This window comes from Salvelinus fontinalis, chromosome 22 (genome assembly GCF_029448725.1).
Source record: "Salvelinus fontinalis isolate EN_2023a chromosome 22, ASM2944872v1, whole genome shotgun sequence".
Taxonomy (NCBI): Eukaryota; Metazoa; Chordata; class Actinopteri; order Salmoniformes; family Salmonidae; genus Salvelinus; species Salvelinus fontinalis.
Genome location: NC_074686.1, coordinates 7597301 through 7622368, shown reverse-complemented (window position 1 = coordinate 7622368; position 25068 = coordinate 7597301). Strand labels below are relative to the sequence as shown.

At 45.7% G+C, this 25068-nt stretch overlaps 1 protein-coding gene across 2 annotated transcripts in view; it reads right to left on the bottom strand.

The window, feature by feature from the left end:
• Positions 1-24182, bottom strand: part of LOC129819668 (zinc finger MYM-type protein 4-like) — a 34625-nt gene extending 10443 nt beyond the window's left edge. Inside the window, exons 1-20 of one of the 2 annotated variants that reach the window (XM_055876137.1) lie at positions 23640-24182; positions 21499-23293; positions 19482-19643; positions 19240-19301; positions 18837-18989; positions 18604-18655; positions 17495-17759; positions 17138-17312; positions 16679-16882; positions 16260-16410; positions 15974-16089; positions 15619-15789; positions 15282-15432; positions 14192-14364; positions 13691-13841; positions 12669-12803; positions 12328-12365; positions 1932-2067; positions 1474-1586; positions 1032-1233 (exon numbers count right to left, since the gene is read on the bottom strand). In XM_055876137.1, the coding sequence (XP_055732112.1) occupies positions 1032-1233; positions 1474-1586; positions 1932-2067; positions 12328-12365; positions 12669-12803; positions 13691-13841; positions 14192-14364; positions 15282-15432; positions 15619-15789; positions 15974-16089; positions 16260-16410; positions 16679-16882; positions 17138-17312; positions 17495-17759; positions 18604-18655; positions 18837-18989; positions 19240-19301; positions 19482-19643; positions 21499-23293; positions 23640-23672 (4438 nt within the window). In that variant the 5' untranslated portion in view covers positions 23673-24182. The remainder of the gene's footprint in view (positions 1-1031; positions 1234-1473; positions 1587-1931; positions 2068-12327; positions 12366-12668; positions 12804-13690; positions 13842-14191; positions 14365-15281; positions 15433-15618; positions 15790-15973; positions 16090-16259; positions 16411-16678; positions 16883-17137; positions 17313-17494; positions 17760-18603; positions 18656-18836; positions 18990-19239; positions 19302-19481; positions 19644-21498; positions 23294-23639) is intronic. The other variant, XM_055876138.1, reaches the window with a different exon arrangement.
• Between the last annotated feature and the right edge of the window lie 886 nt (positions 24183-25068).

The following is a 25068-nucleotide window of genomic DNA, read 5'->3' as shown; positions in this document are numbered from 1 at the left end:
TCGATGTTTACAGACTTTATGTACAGCTTTGACAGTGCTACGGATAGTAGTGGTGGCGCTTGGCTTGCACGTGCAAATTCATAACACACAACATTCTATAATAGAACGGTGTTATTTGACGTGTCAAATTAAAAGCTTATTTAACGCATCAAAGTGTTATTTGACACGTATCTTTTTTGACACGCAAAGACCTAAACGGCGTTCTATAGTATGCATGACGTGAAGCTAATAGCAGTGACGCTATTACTGTGTAACTCCGGTAGGGCAACATTTGAAAAATGCCGCACTTAGTAATGTGTACCGGTGCTCGACCAATCGCGAAAGCCAACATCACCCACGACAGAGAACGGTTGAATGTCAAGGGCAATGAATTCCATTATCTTGGCGTTAACAGATTTCGCCTTTGCGTTGTCTCGCTGACATTTTCTTACTCTTTAAAATGATTAACAGACATTGTGGGCTAGGTTAGGAATGCTGTGTTGCACGTGTAGCGCAACATTTGACGTGGCATCATTACGTCATGTACCTACGTTACACAGGTATGCGCGTCAGCTTAAACGTCGGTTTTGCACATCGGCGTTAAACTAGACATCGGGCTGATAACGATGTTGGCATTTTCAGCTAATATCGTCCGATTCTGATATGTTCACCAATATATTGTGCATCCCTAACTAATACATTGCCTGAAGTCATAATGCAGAATTCAAATTAATAATAGCTTTTTATACTCTCATTCAGCTGTAAATTACTTTTAAAAGAGACTGGGTGGAAGAGCCAAGAAACCCAAGTTATAACAAGCTCTCAAAGCTGTAGCTTGGCCTATGAAGCCATAGAGAGGGTCTCACAGGTTCAAAGACAGTGCTTACTGTTTTTGACTCTGATTACTGAAATAGGCTAGCTTAGGCTATGCAACAGAACCTGTTTTGCAAGTCCAGGTAATCCCTCCATGTTTCAGTCCGTTTTCTTCCATTTGGCGCCTAATGAACATGACCCAGATCTCATTCCAATCCCTGTCTCCCTCCCCTGTTTACCGTCTTGTACTACTGGGGCTGGAGGCCTTTCAGGGGGTCGCTCAGGGGACTTTTCCCTCCCCTCATCGGCCACCATCTCGGCCATGAGGATGAGGTCGGCCTCGAATGGGTCAGAGGGGATCTTTTCCTTGATGTCCTGGATAGTCTCCACGATGCGCTCGGCGTTCTCCAGGGTCACCGGCAGGAACATGGGCACGGGCAGCTGGAAACAGGACAAATAAAGGGTTAGACGTGGAGGCTATGAGGGATGCAATTCTTTGTTCATATTGCTTTTCTGTTCTGCAAGAGCATGTACCAGCCAACCTCCAACTACTATTCAATGGGAGTTGGTTTCAAATTAGTCCAGAGCACACAGCTCTTATAGAGAATTTGAAGAGAAATCTGTGTGACTATGTGACTGAGATGAAGGGTAAGTAGTGCCAGATGTGGGGTGTTAACATACCGGTATGGGAAGTCCAACAGGCTGGGGGGTGTACTGGGTGTACAGGTTCATGGGGACTGGGACATACACTGGTACTGGGACAGGCACTATGATCACCTTGGGGAAATCATCATCTGTGGACAAAAACAATTTCAACATAAATAGAAATACAAGTAGAGAGGGTGTCTCTGAATATCTATATACAGGCTACACACGTGTGTGTGTGTGTGCATATTCAATGGCCTGTATCATAAAGCATTCATTTTTATCATGCATTTTAATAATAATAATAATTGTATTTTTTAAATACTTGTTTGTTTTACAACCATTTGAAAGGGGGAGGTGCCTTAAGCCTCTTCTTTGACCTTTCCTGCATATGTTATTTTTGTTTTATTTTGTATTTTATTGTACAAATAAATTCAAATATAAAAAAATTCAACTGTGTGGTATAAAGGCTACGTGTGTGTATGATGTTGTACCTGTCTGGCACCCTGTGGTAGTGAAGTTGGGTTTACACATGATGCCCTTGTTCTGGACCATGGGTTTGCAGAGCAGGGCCTTGTTCTTCTGAGCCCTGGGTGGAGGTGCACGGGGGGCCTGTGTCTGGGTGCTGGCCTGCCACACAATGAAGACAGACCGTTAGTAACCTTAGGCCAAACCTAATTTACGTTCATTCAAGGGTTTTTTATTATTTTTGCTATTTTCTACATTGTAGACTAACAGTGAAGACATCACAACTATGAAATAACACATATGGAGTAATGGAATAACCAAAAAAAGTGATCAACAAATCAAAATATATTTCAGATATTTTAAATTAGCCACCCTTTGCCTTGGCGAAAGCTTTGCACACTCTTGGCATTCTCTCAACCAGCTTCACCTGGAATGCATTTCCAACAGTCTAGAATGAGTTCCCACATATGCTGAGCACTTGTTGCTGCTTTTCCTTCACTCTGCGGTCCAACTCATCCCAAACCATCTCAATTGGGTTGAGGCCAGGTCATCTGATGCAGCACTTAAATCGCTCTCCTTCTTGCACCATCACACCACCTCTTCCGTGCTTCACAGTGGGAACCACATACGCGGAGATCATCCGTTCACCTACTCTGCGTCTCACAACGACACGGCGGTTGGAAGCAAAAATCTCACAAATGTAAAGATTTCCACCGGTCTGATGTCCATTGCTTGTGTTTCTTGGCCCAAGCAAGGTCTCCTCTTCTTATTGGTGTCCTATAGGAGTGGTTTCTTTGCAGCAATTCGACCATGAAGGCCTGATTCACGCAGTCTCCTCTGAACAGTTGATGTTGAGATGTGTCTGTTACTTGAGCTCTGTAAAGCATTTATTTGTGCGGAAAATTCTGAGGCTGGTATCCTCTGCAGCAGAGGTAACTTGGGGTATTCGTTTCCTGTGGCGGTCCTCATGAGAGCCAGTTTCATCATAGCACTTGATGGTTTTTGTGATTGCACTTGAAGAAACTAAGAATTCTTGAAATTTTACAGATTACTTTAAGACATGTTCAGTCAATGATGGACTGTCGTTTCTCTTTGCTTATTTTATTTGTTCTTGCCAAAATATGGACATGGTATTTTACCAAATAGGGCTATCTTCTGTATACCACCCCTACCTTGTCAAAACACAACTGATTGGCTAAAGCGCATTAAGGAAAGAAGTTCCACAAATTAACTTTTAACAAGACACACCTGTTAATTGAAATGCATTCCAGGTGACTACCTCATGAAGCTAGTTGAGAGAATGCCAAGAGTGCGCAAAGCTGTCATCAAGGCGAAGGGTGGCTTGTTTGAAGAATCGCAAATATTTTGATTTGTTTAAAACCTTTTTGGTTACTACATGATTCCATGTGTGTTATTTCATAATTTTGATGTCTTCACTATTATTCTACAATGTAGAAAAGAGTACAAATAAAGAAAAACCCTGTCATGAGTAGGTGTGTCCAAACTTTTGACTGGTACTGTATATATGGCGGTTATGAGCGACAGATTTGCAGATTGACAGGTTAACCGTTTTTGGCTTGGCTAGCTAGCCTTTGTTTGAAAAATGCATCTGAACACAGTACCATTTTTTTGTTTCACCTATCTAGCAAATCCTCATCTTTTGAAAACACAATTTGAGGAGTCGCCTGAAGCGTGAGAGGAATGGGAGGAATACAGCAGTGCTGAAGCGGAGGGCTCTTAGAGAGGACGACTGGCTACTATTCTAAACTTTGTGTGGGGAGCTTTCTGGTGCCCAGAGCTGCTGAGGCATCAACCAAGTGGGCGCTACACAGAGAGGAAGAGAAGACCAGTGGCTTTAAGATTCTGGTTCCCAGACTTGCCCTCTACAAGACCATCAGCAGACTACATCACCATCATCTACCATCCTCGGTCAAGCCATGACCTGACCCTCTCCATATTCAGAGGATGCAGCTTTCAAAGGCTTGGGCTCGATTGGTTGACCTGTCATGACATAGTGCTTGTTTTTTTTTTATGCACTTGAAGAGCTTTGAGATTCGATGAAAATAACTTTAGAAACGTAATAAATGAATCACAAAATAACTGATCTGATTGGGCAAAAGACCAATTAGTGGAAAAAGATCAGTTAGGCTACCTGTGTAAATGCAAGTGAATATTCGACTTGAAATAAAATGTTATTTGTCTCATGCTTCGTAAACAACAGGTGTAGACTAACAGAGAAATGCTTACTTATGTCGCTTCCCAACAATAGAGAAAAAAAACACCTAAATTAATAAATACACAATGAGTAACGATAACTTGGCTATATGTGGAGGGGTACGAGCTAATTGAGGTAGATATAGGTAGGGATAAAGTGACTCGGCAACAGGATGGATAATAAACAGCAACGGCAGCGTATGTGATGAGTCAAAAGAGCTAGTACAAAAAGGGTCAATGCAGATGGCATGGGTCCCCGTCCTCAAAAAGTTCTACAGCTGCACCAGAGAGCATCCTGACCGGTTGCATCACCGCCTGCTATGGCAACTGCTCGGCATCTGACCGCAAGGCGCGACAGAGAGTAGTGCGTACGGCCTAGTACATCAATGGGACCAAGCTTCCTGCCATCCAGGACCTATATACTAGGCGTGTCAGAGAGAAGGCCCCCAAAAAATTGTCAAAGACACTAGTCACCCAAGTCATTGACTGTTCTCTCTGCTATTGCATGGCAAGCGGTACCAGAGCGCGAAGTCTAGGTCCAAAAGGCTCCTTAACAGCTTCTACCCACAAGCCATAAGACTGCTTAACAATTAATAAAATGGCAACCCAGACTATTTACATTGACACCCCCCTCTTTGTTTTTTTCACTGCTGCTACACGCCGTCTTATCTATGCATTGTCACTTTACCCCTACCTACATAAACAAATTTCCTCGACTAACCTGTACCCCCGCACATTGACTCGGTACCGGCACCCCATGTATATAGCCTCGTTATTTTAGTGTGTTCACTATTTTATTTAGTAAATATTTTCTTAACTCTTTCTTGAACTGCGTTGTTGGTTAAGGGCTAGTAAGTAAGCATTTCACGGTAAAGTCTACACCTGTTGTATTTGGCACATGTGAAACTTGATTTGATAGTGCGGCTAGCTATTGGTTAACTAACTATTTAGAAGTCTTATGTCTTGGAGAAGCTGTTCAGGGTCCTGTTTGTTCCAGTCATGGTACATCGGTATAGCTTGCCGTGCGGTAGCAGAGACAACAGTCTATGACTTGGGTGGCTGGAGTCTGAATTTTTAGGGCCTTCCTCTGACACCGCCTGGTATAGAGGTCCTGGATGGTAGGGAGCTCAGCCCCAGTGATGTACTGGGCCTTACACACTCCCCTCTGTAGCGCCTTGCAGCCAATCAGTCAACATACCAAGTGGTGATCTAGCCAGTTAAGATGCTCTCAATGATGCAGCTATAGAACTTTGAGGATCTGAGGGTACATGCTGAATCTTTTTGGCTTTCTGAGGGCGAAGAGGCATTGTCGTGTCCTCTTCACGACTGTGTTGGTGTGTGTGGACTAGACCATGATAATTCCTTAGTGATGTGGACACCGAGGAACCTGAAGCTCTCGACTTGCTCCACTCCAGCCCTGTTGATGTGAATGGGGGTGTGCTCGGCCCTCCGTTTCCTGTAGTCCACAATCAGCTCCTTTGTCTTGCTGACGTTGAGGGAGAGGTTGTTGTCCTGGTACCACACTGCGAGATCAACGTCGTCGGTGATCAGGCCTACCACCGCCATGTCGTCTGCAAACGTAATGGTGTTGGAGTCGTGTGCGGCCATGCAGTCATGGGTGAACAGGGAGTACAGGAGGGGGCTAAGCATGCACCCGAGGGGCCCCTTGTTGAGGGTCAGTATGACAGATGTGTTGCTGCCTACCCTCACCACCTGAGGACGGCTCGTCAAGAAGTCCAGGTTCCAGTTGCAGAGGGAGGTTTTTAATCCCAGGATCCTTAGTTTAGTGATGAGCTTAGAGTGCACTATGGTGTAGTGACATCCGGTTTGGAGCGAGCGGTCGCATTCGCTCCGCAGGTAGTATAACTTTTCATTACATTTCATTATAGTACAACGGTTTGATTTGTCTAACCTTAGCAATTTCTTCTTAGCTAGCTACATAGCCGTCCTTGTATCAAAGATAATTGCGTAATTATCGTATTTCGTCGTCCTATCGTAGTCCACACTGCTATCTGCCCAGCAGCTAGCCAGCTAGCAAACGTCCACCGTCTACCGAATAGTAGTATAACTTTTCATTACATTTCATTACATTTCATTATAGTACAACGGTTTGATTTGTCTAATCTTAGCAACTTCTTCTTAGCTAGCTACATAGCCGTCTTTGTATCAAAGATAATTGCATAATTATCGTATTTCGTCGTCCTAACGTAGCCTACACTGCTATCTGCCCAGCAGCTAGCCAGCTAGCAAACGTCCACCGTCTACCGAATAGCAGCACTGTAGAAACTATTACACTCAACGGAACGACTTGATTAGTGTAGTGTTAGCTAGCTACATAGTTGTCTTTGCTGTCTTCGTATCCAAGATAACTGGGTAGTTCAGAGTGTGTAGTTTTAGAGTGATTATCTTAATTTACAGAGGTTAGCTAGCCAGCTATTTGTCGTCCTTAACGTAGGAAACACTGCTAGCTAGCCAACAGCTAGCCAACGTCTACCGTATAGAACTTCCGCACTCAACAACCCGGTCGCATTCCGCTTCCCTCCACAGGTAGTATCACATTTTCATTTCATTTCATTACAGTACAACGGTTTGATTTGTTTGATCGTAGCTAGCTATATAGCTAGCTACATAGCCGTCTTTGTATCAAAGATAATTGTGTAGTCTAGAGCGATTTTCTAGGTTAGCTAGCCAGCTATTGTCCTTCTTTTAACGCAACGTAACGTAATCAACACTGCTAGCTAGCCAGCTAGCCACCGAATAGCAGCACTGTAGCAGCACTGTAGAAACTATTACACTCAACGGAACGACTTGATTAGTGTAGTGTCAACAACGCAGCCACTGCCAGCTAGCCTACTGCAGCAGTACTGTATCATTTTAATCATTTTAGTCAATAAGATTCTTGCTACGTAAGCTTAACTTTCTGAACATTCGAGACGTGTAGTCCACTTGTCATTCCAATCTCCTTTGCATTAGCGTAGCCTTTTCTGTAGCCTGTCAACTATGTGTCTGTCTATCCCTGTTCTCTCCTCTCTGCACAGACCATACAAACGCTTCACACCGCGTGGCCGCGGCCACCCTAATCTGGTGGTCCCAGCGCGCACGACCCACGTGGAGTTCCAGGTCTCCGGTAGCCTCTGGAACTGCCGATCTGCGGCCAACAAGGCAGAGTTCATCTCAGCCTATGCCTCCCTCCAGTCCCTCGACTTCTTGGCACTGACGGAAACATGGATCACCACAGATAACACTGCTACTCCTACTGCTCTCTCTTCGTCCGCCCACGTGTTCTCGCACACCCCGAGAGCAGCTGGTCAGCGGGGTGGTGGCACCGGGATCCTCATCTCTCCCAAGTGGTCATTCTCTCTTTCTCCCCTGACCCATCTGTCTATCGCCTCCTTTGAATTCCATGCTGTCACAGTTACCAGCCCTTTCAAGCTTAACATCCTTATCATTTATCGCCCTCCAGGTTCCCTCGGAGAGTTCATCAATGAGCTTGATGACTTGATAAGCTCCTTTCCTGAGGACGGCTCACCTCTCACACTTCTGGGCGACTTTAACCTCCCCACGTCTACCTTTGACTCATTCCTCTCTGCCTCCTTCTTTCCACTCCTCTCCTCTTTTGACCTCACCCTCTCACCTTCCCCCCCTACTCACAAGGCAGGCAATACGCTTGACCTCATCTTTACTAGATGCTGTTCTTCCACTAACCACATTGCAACCCCCTCTCCAAGTCTCCGACCACTACCTTGTATCCTTGTATCCCTCTCGCTCTCATCCAACACTTCCCACACTGCCCCTACTCGGATGGTATCGCGCCGTCCCAACCTTCGCTCTCTCTCCCCCGCTACTCTCTCCTCTTCCATCCTATCATCTCTCCCCTCTGCTCAAACCTTCTCCAACCTATCTCCTGATTCTGCCTCCTCAACCCTCCTCTCCTCCCTTTCTGCATCCTTTGACTCTCTATGTCCCCTATACTCCAGGCCGGCTCGGTCCTCCCCTCCCGCTCCGTGGCTCGACGACTCATTGCGAGCTCACAGAACAGGGCTCCGGGCAGCCGAGCGGAAATGGAGGAAAACTCGCCTCCCTGCGGACCTGGCATCCTTTCACTCCCTCCTCTCTACATTTTCCTCTTCTGTCTCTGCTGCTAAAGCCACTTTCTACCACTCTAAATTCCAAGCATCTGCCTCTAACCCTAGGAAGCTCTTTGCCACCTTCTCCTCCCTCCTGAATCCTCCTCCCCCCCCCCCCTCCTCCCCCTCTACAGATGACTTCGTCAACCATTTTGAAAAGAAGGTCGACGACATCCGATCCTCGTTTGCTAAGTCAAACGACACCACTGGTTCTGCTCACACTGCCCTACCCTGTGCTCTGACCTCTTTCTCCCCTCTCTCTCCAGATGAAATCTCGCGTCTTGTGACGGCCGGCCGCCCAACAACCTGCCCGCTTGACCCTATCCCCTCCTCTCTTCTCCAGACCATTTCCGGAGACCTTCTCCCTTACCTCACCTCGCTCATCAACTCATCCCTGACCACTGGCTACGTCCCTTCCGTCTTCAAGAGAGCGAGAGTTGCACCCCTTCTGAAAAAACCTACACTCGATCCCTCCGATGTCAACAACTACAGACCAGTATCCCTTCTTTCTTTTCTCTCCAAAACTCTTGAACGTGCCGTCCTTGGCCAGCTCTCCTGCTATCTCTCTCAGAATGACCTTCTTGATCCAAATCAGTCAGGTTTCAAGACTAGTCATTCAACTGAGACTGCTCTTCTCTGTATCACGGAGGCGCTCCGCACTGCTAAAGCTAACTCTCTCTCCTCTGCTCTCATCCTTCTAGACCTATCGGCTGCCTTCGACACTGTGAACCATCAGATCCTCCTCTCCACCCTCTCCGAGTTGGGCATCTCCGGCGCGGCCCACGCTTGGATTGCGTCCTACCTGACAGGTCGCTCCTACCAGGTGGCGTGGCGAGAATCTGTCTCCTCACCACGTGCTCTCACCACTGGTGTCCCCCAGGGCTCTGTTCTAGGCCCTCTCCTATTCTCGCTATACACCAAGCCACTTGGCTCTGTCATAACCTCACATGGTCTCTCCTATCATTGCTATGCAGACGACACACAATTAATCTTCTCCTTTCCCCCTTCTGATGACCAGGTGGCGAATCGCATCTCTGCATGTCTGGCAGACATATCAGTGTGGATGACGGATCACCACCTCAAGCTGAACCTCGGCAAGACGGAGCTGCTCTTCCTCCCGGGGAAGGACTGCCCGTTCCATGATCTCGCCATCACGTTTGACAACTCCATTGTGTCCTCCTCCCAGAGCGCTAAGAACCTTGGCGTGATCCTGGACAACACCCTGTCGTTCTCAACTAACATCAAGGCGGTGGCCCGTTCCTGTAGGTTCATGCTCTACAACATCCGCAGAGTACGACCCTGCCTCACACAGGAAGCGGCGCAGGTCCTAATCCAGGCACTTGTCATCTCCCGTCTGGATTACTGCAACTCGCTGTTGGCTGGGCTCCCTGCCTGTGCCATTAAACCCCTACAACTCATCCAGAACGCCGCAGCCCGTCTGGTGTTCAACCTTCCCAAGTTCTCTCACGTCACCCCGCTCCTCCGCTCTCTCCACTGGCTTCCAGTTGAAGCTCGCATCCGCTACAAGACCATGGTGCTTGCCTACGGAGCTGTGAGGGGAACGGCACCTCAGTACCTCCAGGCTCTGATCAGGCCCTACACCCAAACAAGGGCACTGCGTTCATCCACCTCTGGCCTGCTCGCCTCCCTACCACTGAGGAAGTACAGTTCCCGCTCAGCCCAGTCAAAACTGTTCGCTGCTCTGGCCCCCCACTGGTGGAACCAACTCCCTCACGACGCCAGGACAGCGGTGTCAATCACCACCTTCCGGAGACACCTGAAACCCCACCTCTTTAAGGAATACCTAGGATAGGATAAAGTAATCCTTCTGACCCCCCCCCCCTTAAAAGATTTAGATGCACTGTTGTAAAGTGGCTGTTCCACTGGATGTCATAAGGTGAATGCACCAATTTGTAAGTCGCTCTGGATAAGAGCGTCTGCTAAATGACTTAAATGTAAATGTAAATGTGTTGAACGCTGAGCTGTAGTCAATCAACAGCATTCTCACACAGCTGTTCCTTTTGTCCAGATGGGAAAGGGCAGTGTGGAGTGCAATAGAGATTGCGTCATCTGTGGATCTGTTGGGGCGGTATGTGAATTGGAGTGGGTCCAGGGTGTCTGGGGTGATGGTGCTGATGACCAGCCTTTCAATGCATTTCATGGCAGGTTACCTTGGTGTTCTTGGGCACAGGGACTATGGTGGTCTGCTTGAAACATGTAGGCATTACAGACCGGGTCAGGGGGAGGTTGAAAATGTCAGTGAAGACACTTGTCACCTGGTCAGGGCATGCTCGGAGCATGTGTCCTGGTAATCCGTCTGGCCCTGTGGTCTTTTGAATGTTAACCTGTTTAAATGTCTCTTTCACATCGGCTACGGAGAACATGATCACACAGTCGTCCAGAACAGCTAGTGCTCTCATGCATGCTTCAGTGTTGCTAGCCTTGAAGCGACCATAAAATAGATATTTAGTTTGTCTAGTAGGCTCGCGTCACTGGACAGTTCACGCTTGGGTTTCCCTTTGTAATCCATGATAGTTTGCAAGCTCTGCCACATCCGACGAGAGTCAGAAGGTTTGTCAGAGAGCATGATTTCGGATTAGTGTCCCGTCCCTGAAAACGGCAGCTCTATCATTTAGCTCAGTGCAGATGTGGCCTGTAATTCATGACTTCTGGTTGGGATGTGTCCGTAAGGTCACTGTAGGGACGACGTCGTCGATGCACTTATTAATGAAGCCGGTGACTGATGTGGTAAACTCCTCAATGAGATGGGAATAATCCTGGAAAATATTTGAGTCGGTGTTAGCGAAACAGTCCTGCAGCATTGGACCACTTCCGTATCGAGCATGTCACTGGTACTTCCTGTGAGTTTTTGCTTGTAAGCAGTAATCAGGAGGATAAGAATTATTGTCAGATTTGCCAAATGGACAGCGAGGTAGAGCTTTGTATGAGTCTGTGTGTGGAGTACAAGTAATTCCTGTCTATCCCCACCCCCCCCAATACTGTCCCGATCATGCAACAGTTCTATAACCCCGGAACGTTACTTTCCCGTCCCGATAAAAATCACTCCCGCCCCGTGCAGAAATAGCTTCCTTTGTTAGCTGCTAGTCTGTCTGTCCCCCACTCTGCGTACAGAATTGCATTAATGGAATCCAAGACCGCTTTCAGGCCAGGCCTGGTTGTAGCTAGATATGTTTGAGTCACGTCAGGGACAATTGTTGCATTTTAGCTAACCCTTTTCCTAACCTTAACCTAATTATCCTAACCTACCAAGTTAATTGTCCTAACTTTTAATATAAAGTCACTTCTGCTAGTCCAAACTGGCAGACCTGCCATGAGAGCAGTGTGAGTATCCACTAACTCGATAGTGCGCTCTGCGTGCGAGTAGCCAAAGCAACTGCTCCGTTTGGCTGCTGCTCAGCGCTCACGAGACAATTGCCTGCACAGTGCCACACACAGCTGATGACAACCACATTACGAGAATTTGGTAAAAGGCAGCCCTTCTGCTTAGCCAGAGTCGGATGAACTCATGATATGGACATTTGTGTATGTCTCTACGTGCATCGGAGGTAAAGTCAATGGATAAAGTAGTGACTAGCTATAACTGGAGCAAGGCGCAGAAGACTGAGCCGATGGAAGGAGAGGGAGGAAATGACCTTGTAATATATATAGAATTTACTTTTATTTTCTTAACTATATTAGCCTAGACAGTTTTTTTAACGGAATGCTCCACACATTCCATATTTCTACAACCTAAGTTTAGAACTCTTCCGGTACTGCCTGCTCCTGTGGACTGTGGATCCTGTCCTGAACTTGATTCTAGAACTTCACTCCCATTCCTGCCGGAATCCTGTGGAACCCGCAAGACCCAGAGAAATCCCGTTCCCGTGTCAACCGCTAGTGTGGAGTAAAAATGATCTAGATTTTTTTCCGGCTCTTGTTGCACAGGGGCCATGCTGGTAGAAATGAGGTCAAATGGATTTCAGTTTTCCTGCATTAAAGTCAAATTAAGTGGAAGTTACAATCTCCCCCATACGCATAATAAGTAAACATATAGACAAAAGAACGCATATGCACAACTTACATTTCCAACATACTTCACATGTCTGCTGGGAACAGTCCCTGTGATGAAGCAACAGAGCATGAGTCAGTATAAAAACACCACAGCCAGTCAGGCCTGCTAATTAGATCATTTTTCAATCTAAAATCAGCTGTAATTAACCTGTAGCTTAATGGGTGTCAACAAGCTATGCTATTAGCAACGACAACTCAAACATACTCAAAGAGATGATTACGGATGGTTTAACCCCTCTGTGGTTGAACTTGAGTGTTTAAGACCTTGTGTGTGTATAGAGTAACTGGTAACAGAGTGTGTGTGTGTGTGTGTGTGTGTGTGTGTGTGTGTGTGTGTGTGTGTGTGTATACCTTGCAGGGAAGTGTTGGCGTAGTTGGGCTGGCCAGAGGGGGAGCTGGCTAGTGAGATTACGTTGGCGATGACCGGATCAGACACACTCGTAGCAGTGGTAGTATTGGACGGGGATGGAGCGATTGCGATGGCCACTGGAAGGATGTGTGGAAGAGAAAGAGAGAGAATGAGATAAATGTTGCAGTCATTATTATACAGTGCCTATGGAAAGTCCATTGGATTTCATCACATTTTATTACATTTAGTTACAAAGTGGGATTAAAATGGATTTAATTGTCATTTTTTTGTCAGCGATCGACACAAAATACTTTTTTAAAGAATTTAATGAAAAATAAAACACTGATATACCTTGATTAGACAAGTATTCACCTCCCTGAGTAAATACATGTTAGAAACACCTTTGGCTGAGAGTACAGCTGTGAGTCTTCTTGGGGGGACAGAGGAAGGGGTAGGCAACCCCGACAATTTCACACAGAGTGAGTCCTTATAACTTATGTCAATTGTTAAGCCAAATTTGACTTCTGAACAAATTTAGGCTTGCCTAAACAAAGAGGGTGAATACTTATGCAACAACTATATATTTTAGTTATTTAATTTTTAATTTTTAAAAAATAAACACATTTTTTCACTTTAACATTATGGAGTATTTTGTGTAGATCAATGACGAAAAATTACAATTAAATATATTTCGATAACACTACTGCAACAAAATGTGAATAAAGCTTAATGGGGTGTACTGTCTTTACTGTGATATACAGGGGATGTAGACTAGTCAGAACAGAAAGTTGCAGTGGAGTTTAATTTGATACTTTTAAATAGTTGTGATAATTTCCTTGTTTTATCTTCTTACACAATCTCAATTAATTATTATTTTATCACAAATGTTAAAGGGGGTGGGACTCCAAGTCTTTATGACAATTTGTGTACCTCTCAAACATGAGCTTTGACAGGCAACATAATGACATGTAATAACCCATGATGACACATTACAATGTGCTATAACATATTACATAAATCCTACCCTTTTGGCCCTGGGGTTTGCCCTGGTTCTGGGTCTGCAGGCTGCAGAACTGGAGCAGACACTGGAGGTTGCAGAAGTGCTTCACCTCGCCCAGCATCGGCAGGGTCTCAATCAGCTTCCCCTGGCGCTCGCACGCGTCACACTTAGCCACCTGAGTAAGGAGACAAGCATGATGTAGAAATACCAGTTGGAGCGTACCTCATAGAATAAGAACTCACATAACAGCTATTCCACTTGCTATACTGGATGTAACATTTGGCACGTTCAATTAATTCACTCATAAAACAAACGTGGTTTCCTATCCCCACCTTTCTCCCTCCTGTACTAATATGAGAGAACTGTACAGTAATGTAAGCAGAATGTATTTTCTAGAAAAGTAAGTATTTTCAGATCAGTGTGTAAGACGAAAAGGACACATGCAAAGGAGACGAGTCCTAAGTATTGAGCCTCATTGAGCCCTAGGTGTCTTGTTCAGTTCCTTAGCGTGGTTCCTTCTCTTACCTGGCAGAAGAGCAGGGTGTAGTGGGACTTGCACTCGTCCGAGCAGAACTCCTCCATCTTGCCTCCGTACTGGCCTGTGACGGCCTTCTGCGCAGTGGAGGCGCAATAGGCACAGGTTCTGCAGTGTTTCCCCCAGCGCTTGGTCAGGTCGTGCTTGTAGAGCAGCTTACAGCCTGGGTATGGAGGAGAGAAGGGAGAAAGACATGGAAGTTGAGCTTTGTACACCAAGTGAAAATTCTTATCAGGTCGACTATGATGATCAGAATAGTCTTCCAAATAAAAAAAGTCATGCTTATTACTGATAGCCATGACATGACTAGGGAATTGCCAGGGACCTCACGATATGATCACGAAACTTAGGTGCCGATACAATATGCATTGCGATTCTCACAATTCTATATGTATTGCGATTTGATGCTGTGATTTTATTGCGATTCGATGTTCCAAATATATTGCTCACTATACTATGTCTGCTGCAGAGAGACCAGAGAAAGCATGAGACAATTACGTTAGATCAGTTACGGAAATATTTTTTTTTTTTTAAAGTGTTGAAAACATGTTGGATCACAATTTAGGTATAGAGGTAAAAGTCTTCCAAATAAATACTTAATACCCATTTCTGATAGCCATAAGTAGTGATGATAAAAGTTGTTGGGGGTGTCAACTTATTTTGTGTTATGATGACAAAGGAAACCAATAAATAAATAAATTAGACCTCTAGGCAGCAGACCTATTAAAATCCTTTCCTTCTGTCAAATGACCAAATCGCCCTCTAGTGGCTTCATAAACATTTTCTTTTACCATCAGAAAATCTGGTGTTTCAATGTCAAACGGGTTTGTTATATTTCAGTCTTCTGTGATGTATATGAAGTGTAATATTGGGATGCAAACTCAAAATGGAATACATTTAAAACTCTATATCTGACATGGTACAGGTGTCAAATTCTTTTAAAGCCCATAACCATGTGTGTGAGGTGTACGCTTTTGTTTCAAAGTAGATTTGTTTAAGACTACCAAGAAACACTGTGTGACCCTGACTTAGCCCACTGCAGTAAAAGGTTAAAGACCATGAATGCATCACCCTCCTAACCTTCGCTGCAGAAGGTGTAGTCCCTCTTATTGATTCTCTTGACCTCCTTGGCTGGCTTCTCAATCTTGCAGTACTCGCAGCGTGCCATCTCGTAGTTGATCTTCCTGTACTCCTCAGAGCAATTTACCGAACAGAGGAATACCATCTTATCCTGTAGGGTTGCGCAGACACACATTCAATCAATTCTACAGCAGTTTTAACAGGGAGTTTTGTCTACCTAAATAGAGGGGAGGTGTGTTCGTGAGGGAGTTCAACAAAATGGACAAAGAGGGAAAGGCAAAGAGAGTCAGAATGAGAGACGGGATAGAGGCAGAGAAAGAAAACACCATTTAAGTACCTTGAACTGAATGATCTCGGGCTTGGAGGAGAAGAGGCGGTGGCACTGGAAGCAGGGCAGTCTGGTCCCTTGGGATACCTTGTCCCTGGTCTGGGCCGCGGGCGGAGCTGTGGACCCTGTGCTGGGAGCCACATTAATCTGGCTCTGGGTGTTGCTCTTATTGAACTGATCCTGAAGGCCACAGAAACATAACATTGTGGTGTCAGTGCAGGACAACAAAGAGTAGAGCGCAGGGTAAAAGAGGTGTAAAATATCAACAGTAAGTGTCCGAGCCGCAGGGAATCATTAAGTTGCCGTCTTGTCAATATTTATAGTCTAATTCAACTGAGCTAATGGATTAACCCAGAGGTGTTACCTGAAAGGTGACGACACAGTTCATGGTGCAGAAGTTCCGGATGGAGCCGTCCGACATGGCCAGGTGGAAGGAGGGCACCGTCTTTTGACCACAGGTGTTGCACTCCACCCGAGCACCTGGGTTGAAATGAAGGAAGGAGAGTGAGTTATGAATGAGTGCATGCTTCAAACAAAGAGTGTGTAAGTGCGTGAATAAATGACAGAGAGAGTGAATGAGTGCGTGTTTGTGACAGTGAGGTGTATATATATATATATATATGTTGCTGAGGTGGTTAGCCTAACTCTACCCGAGGAGCTGACGGTCTGTACTTTGTGGGCTGTAACACAGCCAGTAGAGCAGAACATCTCCAGCTTGCCGTCAGAGTCGGCGCTGTCGACCATCTCCACCGGTGAGCGGAAGTTGCGGCACATAGTACATGCCACAGGCTTCTTAGCTTTCTGAAAAACCAGACCGAACACAAAGGAAGTGAGGGTGACTGCTTTTGCTTGCTTTAATTACAGGTAGATGGTTTTTACATACTGGAGGAGAAGATCCAAGGTCCCTCCCTTGGACCTCCTCCTCCGAGAGTTTTGAGAGGAATTGAGAAAACAAGGGCGGTGGAAGCAAGGACTTGACAGATCTTAAGCGTTTTTGGAAACAGCCCTAGTTACAGTCCAACGGCTTCTTCTGACTGCGTGACCTGCATCTCAGGGATCCCATTCTTACCTGTTTGAAGGTGGTGACACAGCCGACGCTGCAGAAGGTCTTATTGACCCCCTGCACGACCAGCACGGTGACCTTGCCGTAGCAGTAGTTGTTGCAGCTCTGGCAGCTGTTCATGGACAGCTTGTTGGTGGAGCGGAAGCGCGTAAAGCACACCTCGCTGCACAGCTTGTGCATGCTGCCCTGGAAGATCACCTCGTGTTTACTCTGTGGGGGAAGAGAACAAGGAGCAGATGTTGAGACGGCAATGGAAGAGGTGCAGGAAAAAGACAAAAAGGCAAAAGTACAGTTTTATACTTATTATATCAAGTATATCTCTGTGGCGTCGGCCCACTATAAAAGTGTAATTCATCTAAATTGTTCACTTCCTTGTCAGCTCTGACATCACCAACTTTATATTGCCAATTTTGTTACTTCAGGCGACTACCACACTGAAATGCTCAAAGACCTTAAGTCCCTTACAACGCAGGCCTTCTTGCACATGCTGCACATGGTGGACAGGGAGGAGGAGAGGGTGGAGACGGCAGAGTTCCTCTTGAAGTTGAAGGAGGAGAGGCAGGTCTGGCTACAGAAGTCCTTCACCGTGCCCATGGTGTCCACAGGAGCTGTGATCACGTCCTTGGGGTTAGCAATCTCCCTGAGGGGGGACGATAAGCTCATAAAAACATAATTTACCTTTGTAAATCGTTTGGAATATATTCCCAGGAGAACAATAAATTACAGCTTAGCAATGTCAGAAGGCTTCTTATTTTACATTCCTTTATCTAATCTTTAGTCATTATCTACATACGCCATCGGCACGACAACAGCAGGACTCACTTGAGGCAGTAGTGGCAGGGTTTCTTGGCTGGGCCAGGGGCAGTCATCTTGACGACGGGCGGGGGGCTGTAGGAGGTGAGGCAGGACGTGGAGCAGAAGAGGTCCGAGGAGCCCTTCCTCTGGTAGGCCGTCTGGCCTTTCAGCAGCACCTTCTTACAGGCCGAGCAGGCCACCCGCATTGCCATGGGGATCAGCGGAGGGATGGAGGAGGAGGCTGGGGCAGGCATTACAGTCTTGGGCAGGGCGGCCACTGGCGTGGATGTGGCTAATAGTAGAGAGAGGGATGGCAAGGATGGGTGAGGATTGAGGGAAGGGGGGATGTGAGAAATGCATAATCTGTAAGGTGGTAGTCAGTCATCTTTTGCTCCTGGAGAGCTTGCGGTAGATTATAAAAATCAACTCCAAAGCCCAGGGACTTTTCTGGCATTGGAAATAATTGGGCGGGCTTGCATAAGGCCAAGCAGCGTAAAAAAGTTACCTTTTTTAATACATTTTGGGGATGTTAAAAACGCTTTCAGTGTAAACGACTAATACCAGATATAAAAGCATGTAGAAAAGATAATGGCCTTATATATTTTTTTATAACAATCTTTGAGAACTAACAATTACTAAAATACGAGGTAGAAAGTGAAGGAGAATTTAAAATTACAAATACAATTTATTTAGCAGTATTCATTTTTGATATTATGTTTGAGCAAAAGAACACAGCATTAGCCATGGCAAAATGCATAGAATTGTAGGAAATTAGATTTAAAACTGCAAAATTCTCACATCCATGGCAGAATATGTATAATCACAAGAAATTAGCTTTAAAACTACAAAAATGTATCTCAGCTCCATGGAGAAAATTGTAGAATTGCAGGAAATGTAATTAAAAATGAAACACTCTCTCTACACCACCAAGATAAGGGCCTTTAAAATGTTCTCCAAAATTCAGCTGCGCCTACAGGCCGACCTCACCCATTGGCACGCCCCCCGCCACGCCCACCACCTAAACCCCTTTCTGATTCGAAAAAAAAAAATCTGCAGCCAGTTCAAGACATAGCTTAGGGCTTTGACCGACCACTAATGTGTCCTGTTGTGTACAAATATTAAAGTGCCCAGCTCACCGTTCGTAGTAGGGCAGCCGCCCACAGAGAAGACATTACTGATTTTCAACTCCTGTAAATAACAAAAGGTGACATACATTTAACAGACAATCAGGATTTGGGATTAAAACACACACACACAGCTTGAACTATACGCATTGAAGTCAACGGACGACTTTCATGTAACTCACAACAGAAACGTCCAGCTAGGACTTGGCCGTTGCTGAGGACTAGTGAGTTTAGAGATGCCGTACCTCTGCTGCCTCTGGTTCATCCTTGACGCCCTCTGAGAGGACCGCTGGAGCCAGGGCCTGATCATACTCCTCGTCTACGGGCTCATCCTTCACCTTGACCATGGAGATGGTGTCAGCGCCGGTGGACACTGGCTCAGCTGCCGGCTGGGCAGACTGGGTCAACCGCAGAGATCATTCAACAGCATGTAACATTCAATAGGAGAATTGTAGATGGAATCATGTGAGTTAACGTGAGCGGTTATAGGACATATATTTCCGAGGTATTCTGACAAAGCCTTCACGACACCTGGAAATCTTTAACACTCATAAGCAGTGACCAGATATCTGCCACGCTTAAGCTCGTCTAGTCTCTATGGCGGAAATTAATTCACTCTATCGTTTGTGACGGAGAGAGGATACTCACACCCACAACTTTGACTGGCTGTCCTGCCACTCCATTCTCCAGCCCTGCAGGATTGTCAGTGCCTTGCAAAACAATAGGTCATTCAGCGTGTGAATTTTAAAAACCAAGACAAACTGTAAAACCATTACTGAGGAATAGCAGTGCACTCATTAGCATCTGAATATTGTGAAGGACCACACACGTGGGAACATTATGCAGCCAAATACCATATATTCCAAAGACAGACCCTTGTGGCTTCTCACCTTCACTGTTCTGTGGGTGAATAGCTTCGCTAGAGGAGGTGGGCCTGGGGTGAAACGGTTTGACATCTTCAGATTGGTCCTCCTCCATAGGCAGAGACGAGCCGCTAGCCTTCTCAAAGCTGGTCTCCTCAGCAGGTTGCTCTGTGTCTCCTGTTATGGAGACTTCATGTTTGAGAGGTGGGAGTGTGTAAGGTGACATGTTTGAACTCTGAGGATTTTCGACACTGGGGCATTCCAGTAGCAATGGAGTAGAGCAGCCTTTCTTAAAGTATGGGTCCGAGAAAATGTATAATTATTTAATTAATTCATTACTGGAATTGAGTTGGCCAAGTGCATCTGAGCTCTCTGCTCAGTTTGGCTGCTGCGCGAGATTGAGGGAAATTCCCGTGTGCTTCGCGGTTTACCGGAACTTTTTTTCTGCAGTCTCCTTGAAGATCACTCCGCAACACACGATGCAGCGCTGTCGTTCAGCAGCAGATGATGCGCTGTCTGCCACCGACTTTCCATCACTCACCGCGGTCATCAAATGGACTCATGCTAGCCACAAGTTCTGACAGCTCAATCGTCATGAAAAGCATATACAGCGATGAGTGTCTCTCTTTCATACAAACTCAGAACGAGGAGCGCCCACAATGTGTTTTGTGCGGGGAAGTGCTTAGTAACGAGTCTCTCATAACGAACAGAATTAATAAAACGGCATGATGGTAAACCCAGGGAGTTCTTTCAGAACAGGGCAGAATGCTTCAGGAAAGCGCTCTGACAGTGTAAAAGTCAGCTAGCAAGGCATTGTTGGCCTTTTATAAACAGGTGATGATAAGCAGAAATAAGAGAGTACTAGTACTAACTAATTCTCATAGTAGTAGATGTGAGTTTCTCTTTTAAACAATCCCCTGGTCTTGTACACAGCTAATAGCTAACATTCGCCAAAGCAAGCTAGCTACTGATAGTACAGATGAAGATGAAAAATGATCAGACCTACTGTACATCTTACAGTAGAAATTGTTGAAACCTAGTCTAAGTTGGAACTGTTGCTGTTAAAATACAATAATGTTTTATTCTTAACTGGAAAAACTGATTGAAGGAAGATGCTTTTTTGAGGCAATCAGACTCACAGTTCAGGGTTGCTCAGCTATAGCAGGAAGCGGTCTCCTGCCTGACTGAGAAAGCAGTAGATGTTCTGGTCCAGTTTGGCACCACGTACCTATGCGAGTCAGAGTTCTCAACTCTGACAAACTTTTAAAAAACAAGTACAGAAACAATTTCAAGGCTGAGCCCAACCTGTGTTGGACTGTCAAAAACAGAGCCCAGAATAGACATGCTCTCATTAAGACAGTGTGTGTTTTCTGGTCAACATCTGTGTGATGTGATCAATCCGTTTATTCTAGTTCAGAAAAAAAAAATATGTATTGTATTTTAACAGCAACAGTTCCAACATAGACTTTCTTTCAACAATAATTTGTACAGACAGTAAGATGTACAGTAGGCCTGATCATTTTTCATCTGTACTGTTACTTCGGGTTGCATTATCAAAAAGCCTGTGTGTGTGTGTTCTGTTATTCATCTGTGTGTTGTAGTCAGTTTATTCCTGTTCAGAATTAAAATTATTTATTGCATTTTAATAGCAACCATTCCAACCTAGACCGATACGTGAGTGTTTTTAATAGGTGGAAATAAACAGATATTTATATTGATATTTAATTTCATTGTTATTTGTTTTTGTCTATATTGCTTTTGTTTTAGGCATAACAGCAATGAAATGAACCAATATTTATGTATAGTTTTCATGAGCCTGGTTGCCAGGAAAACACAACATTTCTAATTTGGGTCCCAGGCTGAAAAGGTTTAAGAACCCCTGGAGTAGAGTGCCAAGCAAGAAAACAAAGTGTTTAGGGTAGCAACACACATAAAACACAAACAAATCCAACCTGAAGAAATGAATTCAGCAAACTTCGGAAACAATTGACAATCCTAAGGCCATATAGCCAACAAAAAGCTGCAGGCAGCAGTCTCTTCTTACCTGTATCCATGATAGAAGGCATGGAATCAGTCTTCTCCACTTGCCCGGTCTTGCTGGGCTCCTCTACCTCATTCTCTGTCAGTGAGTCTGTCCCCGTGTCCATCTTCTCCACCTCATCCCCATGATCCAGGGAGTTGCTGCTAAAAGCATCCATGTTGCCTCCCTCTTCCACAGCCGTTATCACAGGCATCCCCTCCAAGTTGTCTTCCTCCTGCATCTGGTCATCCTCCACTTTGATAGCATTGACCTCCATCTCATCGTCAGCATCCACTACTCCCATGTCCAGGGGTATGTCTGTTTCTCCATTAGTCTGTGAACCATTTCTATTGCCAATTTCTTCCACAGTCTGGGGTGCATCTGTACCAACTTTTTCTCTGACTGTCTGTGAGGCATCCGCACGGGCTGTGTCTGTCTGTGGGGCATCCGCACGGGCTGTGTCCGTCTGTGGGGCATCCGCACGGGCTGTGTCCGTCTGTGGGGCATCCGCACGGGCTGTGTCCGTCTGTGGGGCATCCGCACGGGCTGTGTCCGTCTGTGGGGCATCCGCACGGGCTGTGTCCGTCTGTGGGGCATCCGCACGGGCTGTGTCCGTCTGTGGGGCATCCGCACGGGCTGTGTCCGTCTGTGGGGCATCCGCACGGGCTGTGTCCGTCTGTGGGGCATCCGCACGGGCTGTGTCCGTCTGTGGGGCATCCGCACGGGCTGTGTCCGTCTGTGGGGCATCCGCACGGGCTGTGTCCGTCTGTGGGGCATCCGCACGGGCTGTGTCCGTCTGTGGGGCATCCGCACGGGCTGTGTCCGTCTGTGGGGCATCCGCACGGGCTGTGTCCGTCTGTGGGGCATCCGCACGGGCTGTGTCCGTCTGTGGGGCATCCGCACGGGCTGTGTCCGTCTGTGGGGCATCCGCACGGGATGTTTCTGTCTGTGAATCATCCGCACGGGTTGTTTCTCTTTCCGTCTGCAAGGCATCCGCACTGGCTGTTTCTCTTTCCGTCTGCGAAACACCCGCACGGGTTGTTTCTCTTTCCGTCCGCGAAACATCCGCACTGGCTGTTTCTCTTTCCGTCTGCGAAACATCCGCACTGGCTGTTTCTCTTTCCGTCTGCGAAACAGCCGCACTGGCTGTTTCTCTTTCCGTCTGCGAAACAGCCGCACTGGCTGTTTCTCTTTCCGTCTGCGAAACAGCCGCACTGGCTGTTTCTCTTTCCGTCTGCGAAACAGCCGCACTGGCTGTTTCTCTTTCCGTCTGCGGAACATCCACACTGGCTGTTACTCTTTCCATCTGCGGAACATCCACACTGGCTGTTTCTCTTTCCGTCTGCGGAACATCCACACTGGCTGTTACTCTTTCCGTCTGTGGAACATCCACACTGGCTGTTTCTCTTTCCTTCTGCGGAACATCCACACTGGCTGTTTCTCTTTCCATCTGTGGAACATCCACACTGGCTGTTACTCTTTCCGTCTGTGAAGCATCTACACTGGCTGTTTTTCTTTCCGTCTGTGAATCCTCTTTACTGTCCATTTCTACCACAGTCAGCAAGGCATCTGTTTTTACAGTTTCTTCCACCATCTGTGAATCCTCTGCATCGGTTTCCCTCACAGGTCCTGAATTACCAGCATCCCCTGCCCCATCTATAATTGAGGAGGAACATGCACTGACTGCATTGGTAGCATCATCCCCATTGTTTCCATCTGCCGAGACTGTAGTGCTGTGTGAGGCTCCAGAGTCCACTGAATCCATTGATGCTCCAGCCTGAGATGGCTGCTCTGTCTCTTTGTCTGGCTCACCTTTATGCTGAGGAAAGTCAATATTCTATTAGTAATGACCCTATAAGTAGTGCCCTGAGTTTTCCCTTACTACGTGACCTGACCAGAAAAAGACCCCAGTTTACAGATTGATCAAGTGTCATGGCTATTGAGGGAAAAGTCTAACTCATGCTTGCAATCAAATACCAACTTTGGGAGAACCAAATAGAACCAAGTTGGAGCGTGCAGTGTTTGTTTTAGATTGCTGATTTGCTCACGCTAACTAAATCTGCGCGGGAAATGAAGGGGAGGGTCGACATCATTAGCTAGCTAGTTAACTATCAGAATAAGACATAGCTAGCTAACATAAGTATTCATTCAAAAACATAAATTACCGCTGAATGGTCCGCTTTCTGGGATTCAGCCATGGCTTGCTTGAAACGGCGAAAGTCGGCTAGCTCTTATTGTCACTCACTCACAATATAGGTTAACCAACGTCCACTAAACTAAAAACGGAACTGAGGCTTAGTAGCTAGCTACCATGCATTAGCTACTTCCGCCCGCCTCCTTGTTGTGGAGAAAGCTAGCTAGCTAGCAACGATATGTAGCCAGCTAAAACGAGTCTTAATTTGAATGACCGAATAAGGTTCTTAAGCTTTGCCATGCATAAGATATTAACTTCGATTATACCAATGCCGGTGAATTATAACTTTACAGAAGTCAAGTCCTTTGCATTTTCACTCTGCAGAGCTCATCAAAGAAACTCGCACAACACACATCCGTCGCCTGCGTAAACATGGCAGATCAGGCTATGTCATTTCCTGTTTGACATCTAGCAAGCTACAACAGAGTTTCTAAACCATACTAAACTGTTCCGTTTATCAATTTAAAAAGGCACCTTGATCACTTCCCCGCAAAAACTCGATGTTTAGTGCCAAAATGAGCTGTTGTCAATATTCTCCAATGGAAGAATTTGTTTTTCTGTAGTCCCGCCCAATAAGTGCTGTCAATCAATATCACCCAACGTCCCAGTTACAGCCAATCAGAGCTGCTAACAGGAGTACAGGGTCTGCCTGCCCACCTATCCGCTCTTTCACAGCAGAATAGATCGCTCCACTGCCTCATACCTCCGGTGGCTCTGAAAATTGCGTCACACCCCCCGACCACATTTTCAGATCAAGGTTAATTTAAGAATGAGCCATTTTTTTCCAATTTTCGCCTAAAATGACATACCCAAATCTAACTGTCTGTAGCTCAGGCCCTGAAGCAAGGATATAGATATTCTTTGTACCATTTGAAAGGAAACACGTTGAAGTTTATGGAAACGTGAAAGGAATGTAGTAGAATATAGCACAATAGATCTGGTAAAAGATAATACAAAGAAAATACAAACCGTTCCTTTGTATTTTTTTGTACCATCATTTTTTAAATGTAAGAGAAAGGCCATAATGTATTATTCCAGCCCAGGTGCAATTTAGATTTTGGCCACTAGATGGCAGCAGTGTATGTGCTAAGTTTTCGACTGATCCAATGAACTATTGTATTTCTGTTAAAAATTTTGTATCAAGACTGCCCAAATGTACCTAATTTGTTTATTAATAACTTTTCATGTTCAAAATTGTGCACTCTCCTCAAACAATAGCATGGTATTATTTCACTTTAATAGCTACTGTAAATTGGACAGTGCAGTTAGATTAACAAGAATTTAAGCTTTCTGCCAATATCAGATATGTCTATGTCCTCGGAAATTTTCTTGTTACTTACAACCTCATGCTAATCGCATTAGCCTACATTAGCTCAACCGTCCCGTGGAAGGGACACCAA